This window comes from Varanus komodoensis, unplaced genomic scaffold, assembly GCF_004798865.1.
Source record: "Varanus komodoensis strain SLA01 unplaced genomic scaffold, ASM479886v1 scaffold83, whole genome shotgun sequence".
Lineage (NCBI taxonomy): Eukaryota > Metazoa > Chordata > Lepidosauria > Squamata > Varanidae > Varanus > Varanus komodoensis.
The window spans coordinates 2,226,739-2,237,360 of NW_025336520.1; the positions used below are offsets into that span (position 1 = coordinate 2,226,739).

Below are 10,622 nucleotides of genomic sequence, written 5' to 3' on the forward strand. Positions count from 1 at the left end.
GCCAGGATGGGCGAGTCACCAACCCCACTTGTTTGAGAAACGGAAGGTAAGGCAGGTCGCCGGTCCACCCACGTTACTCACTCCAGAATGTTACAAGCCAAAGGCAGCTGCAAAGCAGAGGCACCAGAAGGACAGGTACCCCTGCAGATTTCCACCGGGCAAGCCAGCATATATGCGGCAGAAGAAGGGAGGAACACCCCCCTCCCCAACAGGACAAGCCAACCCGCATGAGGGGAACTTCGTGCCTGACCCCAAACAGCAGCGAAACCCACCAGGCGAGGCTTGGGCTTGTGTCACAGCCCGGACGTGTCACATACCTTTGCCTGTGCCGGAAAGCGTCTCGCCCCAAGCGCAAGACGTCCTGGCGCACATCGGCCAGGGCGGCCGCTGCGCCCTGAGCAACTGCGGTGGCCGAATGAGGCCTGTGGCTGGCGAAGGGCACGCCAGCTCCCGGGGAGCTCTTTCCCGGCGCGCTTGCCGGAAGCTGAGCAGCCATCTTGCTTGAGCCAGGCTTAAAATGCGCGGCTAAGGCGAGGATGAGCCTCATGATGCACTTCAGGTTCCCATCGACGATATCTGCAACAAGACCCAACGGCAAGGTTACCTGCTGAAGGCTGGCCATGGCCAGTTGTCGTGGCGGCACGCCAAAGGCGGAACGACATGCTGCCAGAAATACGGGATCGCCACCGAAACCAACGACCCTTTTGGAGTGCCTTCCTCCCTCTCCGTTATACGCAGTTCTGCCGCCCCTCTGCCTTCGCTCCATTGCACGAGGACTTCCTGCCCGCACGCACGGCAGTCAAGGAAGAGACACGGAGGCCAAAAGGCAGCGGTTGTCGTAACGTCATGATGCAGACCGAGCTGGATTTTACCATATGAGGGAGTCGGGGGACATGACTTCAAGTTGCCCTTCCCGAGGCAATGCTGCGCCCTTCTCGACGTGGGGCTGCACCCATTTAGGCTCGGGAGAACATGCCAGAGGGACCAAAACAAAATCAGTGACTGCCACCTAACGGACGGGACTCTAACTGCACAAGATGCAATTTGTTATGAGGACGCCTGCCGGGAAATAACCCAGCTACGAGGACCTTCCTGGGCCTACGCAGCGAACACAATTACAGGTTCGTTGCGTATGATCCAGATGCCTTCCCCCAAGGTACTGCTACAGCTGTGCAGGTATTACCTTTGCTTGGTCAACTGGCATTTAACTGTTTTCAGAAAACAACAGGTCCTGTATATGGTCATTTCCAAGTACTGCAAAGCAATTTAAGCAATTGAACTGGCCTTTTTCTGGTATTTGGGAAGATGCTGCTGACCGCCAATGCCACGCAGCAATTAGGGCTATTCTGTTAATGTGTGAGTGTTGCAGGCACCGATTTGTGAGAACAGAATGCCATCCTTCATCTTATGCTCCTGGGTGATTTTTTTAGTTTGATTTACGTAATTATGTATAAAGTTCCAGAGGCCAATTCCCCCTTGCTGTAACTCTCTGGAAAGCACATGATCGGGGCGAGCATTCACTGAGGATTTGGGCAAGCCCAAAAACAGTGCTGGCTGAAATGGTGACAACCTTGTATCGATGCCTTGGACTGATGAACAGTGCCTCTCACTTTCCAGAACCCACACTGAGCTAAAGCTCCCGAGAATGGTTTGAACATCGACGAATCAGTCTGCAGTTGGGATGCTGTAGTCTGAGTCCTTCCACTTACATGGGGAGCTGCGAGGACGTGTAAAAAACCCCTGACAAAATTCTGGGAAGGCAAGTACCACTTCCATTCAGGCTGCTGAATAACTTATTTTATCCCGTCTGAAATAGGAAAATACTCTGAACTGGTATCCCACTATCCCCTTCCAGACATTTCCCTGCAACCAGGAGGCTTCTTGCAACGAGTCCCTCTTTTAATCGCTAATGGGCTGAGCAGGGGGCAGGAAAAATGGAAGGAGTGGCAGGAGAACATGGGAAGTTACGAGTGGAATAGACGGATACCCAGAGCTCCTGTAAAACAGGGGCAGGGTGACTGCATGATAACCCCCCCCCCCCCCCCCCCCCGGAGCATCCCCGTCTTCATTGCAATACGAAAGACCCAATTTTATAAGAAAGTAACTGGGCTGATACCAGAGGCTCGGCCAAGGATCTCTAGCAGTCCCAACCTCTGTACTCTTTCCCAAATTGTAGGGCACCTGATCATGTGCAAAGGACAGAAGAATTTGGAGGTTTTCCAGGAGGTCACAAACATGTCAGGCTCAAATTGTCCCAGCGCAGCTTGCATGAAAACTGTTTGGTAACCTCTCCCTGAGCAGGAAAAAGGCATGACTGTCGGCACAGAAAGAACTCTGTTTCCCGCACTGCACATAGGATGCCCCACCGAACTTGATAACCTGCGGGGCTGTGCTCCTTCCGAGGAAAAACGAGAATCATGTGCCTTCCGTTTCAATGGGAGCCATTGTGTTCCCTGGTGCCGACACCCAGTGCCTGAAGTAAATGATATTTCCACTGAGTTTGGAAACAGAACGACTCAGAGAACCTCTCTCAGTTCACAGGAGGCGTCTGTAAGAAAGCCAGTGCCCGAGCGAGTCCGAAAGCCACTAGGCAACGCCTCGTGTCCCTTTTCCACTTCCTGTCTCACTGCGCTTAGTCACGGCAGACAAGAGCGGAAGGGCTCGCTTCTGCTGAGCTTCTGTGGCGTGGAACACACCCACGTTTCCTTTCAGCGTCATTCGTCGGCACACAGAGGACCGACAAGGCCTCACCTTTAGCCGACGTCTGGTGCATACGGATCTTTTTGGATGCCACGAACTGCAGGACCTTCTCCACGTTCTCCTTCATCTCCTGCTGGCTGGTGGGACTGGCCTGCACGCCGCTCAGTTGCTCTCCAGCTGAGGACGAGAAGCAGCCCCATTAGCAGGAGGCGGCGGCTGCCTGCAAGCGACGGGAGCGGGGCCGGCTTCATCGGTCACGTCCCCCGCGAAGCCGGGGGAGCTCCAGCTGCGATGATGCCATCCTTCCAGGCACCAAAGGACTAACTAGGCAGAGCCCATGGCCTGTGGCTTGCCTGGCAAAGAGAGCCTTTCATTATCCGCTGTGTCGGCTGGAGCCGGCCCACAGAGTAGCCATTACCTCAAGCCGTGTGCCAAACCCTACCATTTTCCTCCTTACAAATACATACGGCTCCGGGAAGCAATTCAGGCTCTAGAATCTGGGAGGAAAGGCGGTTCAGGATATACGGTCTTTCTGAATCCCGTAGCTTTTTGTATGGCAAGTTGTGCTGCCCTCCTGCCCAGCACACCCGCTCACCTCTAGCATCTCATTCTCTCTCATCGTTCTGTCCGATTCTCTTTCTGCCTGCTTAAATAATATGGAAAAGGATCGCGTTGTCTTTATGCTTCTACCGGTCTAGCACTTGAATGGGCTTTTACTAAATGGAAGCACTAGTATGTCAGCTAATAAAAATAGGTTTGTCCTTTCATAATCTCCTTGGGAAATTAAGAGCATTTCAGCATTCATGGCACACAAAAAGCTCTCAAAAGTTGCCAAGAGCACATATGAAATCAGAAGGATATTCACCTCTGTGATTTAGCCATCCACCCCTTTGAATGGTGGGTAGGCTTGTGCTTACCTTACTCTAAAGGAACCCTGCCTGAGCTGACCCACCGGGGCCTTACCCTACGGCCCTCAAAACCCCGGAGCCAGCCCTGACGTTACTGACCTACGATCTCGATGAGGGACACCAGGACAACGCCATCTCGGAGATCCCGCCTCAGGTCCTGCACGGGCTTAACTTCCGGCTTCTTCTTCAGCTGCGAATTTACCCAGGCCACGTAGGCCTGCAACTGTTGCTGGAAAAGGGAGAACAGAGCGTCCCGTTGCCAAGTGGCCCGTTGCTTTGCGTTCCAGGACAGGCCAAGGAGGAAGAGGCGGCCAGGAGCTGCATGCCGGAGGGCACGGGGAATCCCAGGAAGGTGAGTGAATGGCTGGAGCGCTTTACCTCTCCTCTGCATCCAACAAATAAACCAAGCTGAACAGCAGAGGGGAAAAGCTCTCTCTTTTGCACCTGGCGTGCAAATCCATAGAAGCATAGAAACAGAGCGAGTCAGAAGGGGCCTCCTGGGCCATCTAGTCTGACCCCCGGCTCCACTCACGACATGCCCACCCACCATGTGCCCACCACATTCAGCTCTCTCTCTGTCTGTCCCAGAAGGCCAGTTAATTTTCTTCAGGGCCAGTTGCTGATATGGACTAGAAGGTTTCCATACACGTAGTAGACATGCCAAGAGCGGAGCCAGCTGGAGCCGGGGGTCAGACTAGATGGCCCGGGAGACCCCTTATGACTCGCTCTGTTTCTATGCTTCTGTTTCTAACATGCTTTGCACAACTGCATCGTGACCTGGAGTACCAAAGTAGCGACGGCTCCAGTCCCACGTGCCACGTCTGTGTCGCTGTACAAAACAAACTCATGTACACACAATGTTCATTCCATAACTCCACTCTCAGGCTTAGCTGTGCTCACGCCATCAAGACAACAGTGCCCTGAGCGACGACGAGGCACCGTTGTCTCGTCTATTTTCAGACAAGCCCTTAAATATGCATTTCAGAAAAATACACTTCCCAGCCTGAACCTCATCACAGAAACACAAGGACTGGACACCGGAGCGGCAAGGAACCCCAAGATTTTGCTGACAGCACCTTTTTGACAGCATGGAAGAAAGAGAGCACCCACCCCCCGCCGAGGAACTGCATCTCACGCCCCCTCCCTGCGCTTTCAGATGCTACGACAAGGTGGATGTCTTCCAGCAGACTTTTGCTTTCATCATCCAAACCTCTAATTCGATCTCCCCAGACCAATTAGGTTTAGGGATTTTTTTTTCCAAATGGGGACATCTGCATTTTTATATAGTCTAAACATTTCTTAACTATTGTCTTTGGAGGGTTTTAGCCAAAAGGCAGGTTACATTTTTTTTTAAATGCATGGCGTTACCAGCAACTATCATTGCCGTGGAAATAAATTATTCCCGTCCCTCAGTAGAGCAACAAGCGGCAAGGCTACTGCAGCCAGAACGCCCTTGGGACAGACACCCTCCCGCACCGTTCAGGCACAGTAACCGAGTTTATCCCTTTTACAGCACTGCCTCGCTTCCCACTATTCTGCTGACGGGGTGGGCTGTGACCCTGGCTTCTGCATGCCCTCTGCAGCGTCAGCCGTGCCGCATGCCTCCTCGCCACCCACCCGCCTCAAAGCCCACGAACCGATCACGGCCCCGCTTGTCATTATCCTGACAAGGGGAATCCAGCTTCGGTGATTGCAGTACAGCTCGGCTGTGCTTGCTGGCCCGGCCTGCATAGCATAAAATAGGGGGGTTTGGGGAGGATGCAGGGGCCGACGCAATCCACTGCGATTCCAGAAATGCGGAAATCAAAGGACCAGAACCCGTGTGACCGCGTGCCCGGAGATCCACAGGAATCCCTGATCCAAGTGTTGAAGAAGCTTCACGGATTAGCAGCTTTCTTCTTGGCTCAATGCAAGGCACTGAAATTCCTCTTTAAAGCCCTCTGAGTGGCCCCGTCCCAAAGTTTGCTTCTCTGGTGTTGCCTCCCTGCTTGCAACTTCTAGCTGGGCCTTCTGGGTGCTGATGCTTTCCCCACAGGACGTCTCCCCAGACAGCGCCCATTGCCCCACATGTGCTGTTGGAGAATTGCTAAAATACCCCCTTTCCACCAGGCTTTTGCTAATGCGCTGTTATTTCTGGGCTGGATTGATACACACTAGCTCTGCGTTTGGAATCCTTGCTTGTTGTTAATTGTGTCCCGTCTGTTTCATTGTGGTTGTTTTCTCAAACTGCAGCATTATTTACTGAAATTGTATTCTTTTGTTCCTTGCCCTAAGAGTTCTCGGGGTGAATGGCAGGTTGTATATTTTAAAATAATTTCCAGAAAAGCAACCATGTTGCTCTCAGCCTGTCCCAGACAGACGTATTTGGAACAGACTTGCTGCAGCTACTAAGCTCAATGGATCTACTCTAAGCAAGACTAAGGCTAGACGCAACCCAGTGTGACTTATTTCTAAAATCAAGTAACTAAGTAGAACAGTGCTTCAGCCATTACTTTCCATGGGACTTTCCTACAACTGGATGTACCCTTTGTGTAAGAAAAGATACTCGCTTTTATTAGAATAAACTGTATTGATTAAATATTATTATATTTATATTCTCTCTTTGTTCCTCTTGCAAGGAATCCAACATAGCTAACATGCTTTTTCTTAATTTTTGCATTTTTTTCACAGGGCCTTCAAATCTCTAGCCAAATCCAAGCTGTATCCTTTTATGTCAGGAAGGGGCATGAAACCAAGTCCAGATGTGAAACGGGTCTGATCCTGACTATTCCAATTGATGTCCAAATCAAATCAGGATCTTCTAACACAGAACAAACTGAAATCCTGATTTAGGGATTCTCAAGCTCATAGCGACAATTACACATTACCAAATAAACACACTGTGTAGGTGAGGTAAGGGAAAGCGAAACACTGACCTGCCCTCCCATATTTGCATGTTTCTCAGCTACCTTTATGCTGTCTCTAATTTTCATTACAATTGCCCATAAAAAGCATGCAGAGGTGACCACGCTCTTTTTGGAAACCCCCAAACTAAAGGATGGCTCCTGCATAATGTTTTATGAACCTCTTCACCGGAAACTTGGCAAACGCAACACTTCAGAGGGTGGAACTTCCCTGCAGCACAATCCAGTTCTGCCAAGAAGTATACGGCTATTGGCAGATTGCTTTTTTAAACAATCGGCATCTGAAAGCCTGTGAAACAAGACCTATCCGCCTGAAATCGGGCAGGTCTGATCCCCTCATACAGGACCGCCATACTTGCAAATGCCATCCAGGACTGACAAACCAAATGAACAACATAGATGCTGGCCGATTTTCAATCATAATAAATGGCAGCTGCAAACATTTAGATTCCTGTATCAGTCAGTCCTAGAGGAGATCAACGCTGACTGCTCTTCAGCAGGTCAGGTACTGAAAATGAAATTCAAATACTTTGGCCACCTAATGAGAAGAAACAACTCACCGGAGAAGCCCCTGATGCTGGGAACGATTGAGGGCAAAAGGAGAAGGGGATGGCAGAGGATGAGGGGGCTGGATGGGGTCACTGGGAAGGTGGGTGTGGGTTGGGTGGACTCCGGGGGATGGTGGAGGACAGGAGAGCCTGGAGGAATGTTGTCCACGGGGTTGCGAAGAGTCAAGCACAACTTTGCGACTGAGCAACAACAACATTTGGACTCAAAATCTGTCCAGGCCAAATCAGATCTGAACTGAGGCTTGTGGTGACTGCGTATCCTTAATGTTTAGCGTTTGCGTATGAATGTAAACCCCTTTTCACACATTATTTCTATTTATGAATTATTTGGAACTAGCTTACATTCTTGGATTTTTTGCAATTATCCTTTGCATATTAAATTGTCACTACACGTTCCACTTCATTTCAGCCCAGCAAACTGAGAAAAAAATGACAGGATAAAAAGCAAAAAAAAAGGACACTTAGAATGTTCATTTGGGAATTATTAACCAAAATAAGTTACAAGACAACTGCAGGCAATGAAGAAAGAAGCCAGAATCAGTGCGCTCGCTTCCGCTCCCATCATTTTTTCTCTCCCTAGAGAAGATTTCTACACAGCACTAATTAGTTGCTTTCATCTTTAAAGCCTAAAAAATTGCCTACTGTTCTTCTTACTTAGATGAATATGAATTCCACAGAAGACCTTATTTCCACAGCTAGTTATCTGGACGCAGAAAACTTCTCAACCCAAAAGTCTGGCTGAGCACCGCCCCCGCCAGCTATTTTAAGCAAACCTTCCCCAAGGAATCGCTTTGCATGCTGCGCTTTCACTTACGAAAAAGCTTCCAGCTCCCACTCCACCTCCTCAGTCCACACCTGTCCAGGTATTCCCTACAGGTCAGGGTCAATCGAAGGCATCCAGTACACAAGCCGTATGTTCCCTATAGTTTGTGTTGTCTGTACCAAAAGCCTAAGGAGCACAGCAGGCGCAGTGCAACATGGCACTAACTTTGACTGGAACACGTGCACAGGTAGGAAAGGATTCGGCGCACAGGCGGCGATCTTCACCCCCGAGCGCTGGTGTCTTTCCACTCCTCCTTGTTCCATCGCACCCTTTAGGTGCACCCTGCAAACCGCTCTGCTGGCTCTGGACTTTTCTGCCTGTCTGTGGAACCAGAGGCCTTGCCCTCCCGGTCATACAGTGCCAAGAACTGAAATCCACAGGTCAGCCCCTCCCTCGTTTTCAACCCCAGGATGCCCCTTCACTCGTACCACTCCGCCTAGCCGAAAGCTCCTCCAGACAAGCACCAGCCCCTCCCCTGCCCCACATGCCATGCACAAGCCTGGCCCTGAACAGACACCAAACCATAACATTAGCCACGGAGAAAGCCGAAGGACGGCATTTGGCTGGGGGAGCCAGCCTCCTCCTGCGGCTCATTCAAAATTTATCCTACCAGCCACTCACTGCATCCGCCGGTGTCCTTCTGATGGCGCACCAGCGTCCCTTGGAAGCCATTACACTGATCCTTGCCGTTCGATTGAGCTGCTCTTTGTGGACATATCTAAACAACACGGCAGTTAACCATTTCCCAGAGATGCCTCTTCATCGCATCCTGATGGTGTTCGGCTCACAGCTGTTCCCGGGAAGGGTACGGGATTGGATCCCCCACTTTCCTTGACGTGCGATCTCCGTCTTTGAAGATTTACTTGGTTATCTGCTGCTGCTAATGGTACCGATCATGCCAAGCTTTGGCAGAAGACCAAGCGGGGGGGGGGGGGAATGAGAGTCCCAAACCAAAATCCAAATTCTTCCTGGCATCGCTCTCAACTCCAGAGTCACTACACAGAGCGCTGACTCCTGTTATTGTCACGAGGTTAGGCATAATCCTATTTATATTAACACGGCTTTGTGTTCCAAAAAAGGGTCTACTTTGCCTTAGCTCTACAGATGAGAAAGTAGCTGCTTCTTTCAGAGCTCTCAAGCGCTATTCCATTCTCCTCTTTAGCACCTTGCTCCTTTAAGGTCAACAGAAAGGTTTCAAAAGGAAATTAATCAGGAATTTTGTGCTGCTCCTTCAGCTGTTGAATCGGAATGGATTATTTCCCAGAACGTTGGACAGCAAAAGAGCTTTGAGGCTGCATTTATTCCAACTGCGCTATATACCGGCATTTGTATCACTACTGTTGTAAATCCCCAGTTGAAACAAGAACTCAGAAATAAGATGTGTCTGGACCATAATTTTTTGTATGACATATTGCTGACAGGGAAAGCATGCTGTTTGCTTCACACAGTGATCTGTTACTCTTTACTGGAGCCGGGTGGAAGGGGAGGGGAGGAAAAAAAAGAGCCCAAAAGAGCCCAGCAGTTAAAGGGAAGAAACGCGATGAAGCTTTATTTACCTGGTGCCCAAGTTCCTCGGTCCAGCACCCGCTAATGCTTCTGTTCAACGTGTCTTTTGGCAAGGCCCAGTAGCTGGTCCATTTGGGGCAGAGGTTACTAGACAGGTAAATTCTCTACTGGAGCAGACTTTAATGTAATCTTTTAAATTATTTACTGGCTTCATGGAAATTAACAAATGGGCGGGGAGATGAATTCTCTGCACCTGTTGGACAGCTAAAAAAATACCCTGTTATTACAACCTGATCAGGCCCTCATTCAGGTACGTGATACCAAAACCTGGGAGGGTGAACAGGGGAGAGAGATTCTGCCTACAGGGATACCTGATTCAGCATCAGGGTATGCTGAAGGGCCAGGGAGGGCCCAAGTGGTCCACAAGGATGCGGTTTATCTCAGCAGACTCTCTGACCATCTGACCATCGGTCTGGAGCGTTCGCATCTTACGAAGGGATCGGGGACTCTGTCAAGCCCCCGCCTGAGCTGCCGAAGGAGGTCTCAGGTGCCATGCTGAGGTCCCCGGAGGATGGCTTTGAGGGATGCCATTCCACCTTGGGAGACTCTGCTAGGAGAACAGATGAATGCAAGAGCCGCCTCTTCCGGCAGCATTCCCCAAAGCTCCTCCGACGCTCTTAGACCCCCTCGCCATGTTTCAGGTGTGCATTCAAGAGGGGGAGCTTTTTTTAGGTTCCACCCAGATCAGCATTCTTGCTCTATCTATCTAATTTCACTTCACTTGGTATCTCCTGCCTGCAGCTCTAAGATGGAAGACTCAGTCAGGGCCAATGCAGATGCCACGCCTGACCCGTCATTAATCACACACGCTGCAAACGTGGCCACCATTTTGATGGGCCAACACCCAACTGGCCAATCAGGCTGGAGCTGATCATTGCAGATACTCAAGGGTTAAACAACCCTCACCTAATTCCCACTGCAACTTACAGCTCAAGGGTTGTTTAACCTTCAGCTCACCCATGATGGCTGGGTTTGGATGACTGCACGGTCACAATGGCCAAAGGCCACACCCAATATACAGAAGGGCTTCCAGTGGATCAAGTGACCCAGCCTGAGCCAGCCGTGTTGAGCGGACCAGGCCTAACATTGGCTGCAGCAAGACCAAGAGGTCTGGCAGAGGAATCCATCTCACACTTTCCCCCCAGCCTGCGAT

At 50.5% G+C, this 10,622-nt stretch overlaps 1 protein-coding gene across 1 annotated transcript in view; it reads right to left on the minus strand.

Moving 5' to 3' along the window:
• Positions 1 to 8,635, minus strand: part of DIXDC1 (DIX domain containing 1) — a 31,022-nt gene extending 22,387 nt beyond the window's left edge. Inside the window, exons 1-4 of the mRNA XM_044456330.1 lie at positions 8,525 to 8,635; positions 3,708 to 3,837; positions 2,752 to 2,877; positions 318 to 576 (exon numbers count right to left, since the gene is read on the minus strand). Of these exons, the coding sequence (XP_044312265.1) occupies positions 318 to 576; positions 2,752 to 2,877; positions 3,708 to 3,837; positions 8,525 to 8,575 (566 nt within the window). The 5' untranslated portion in view covers positions 8,576 to 8,635. The remainder of the gene's footprint in view (positions 1 to 317; positions 577 to 2,751; positions 2,878 to 3,707; positions 3,838 to 8,524) is intronic.
• Positions 8,636 to 10,622: the final 1,987 nt, after the last annotated feature.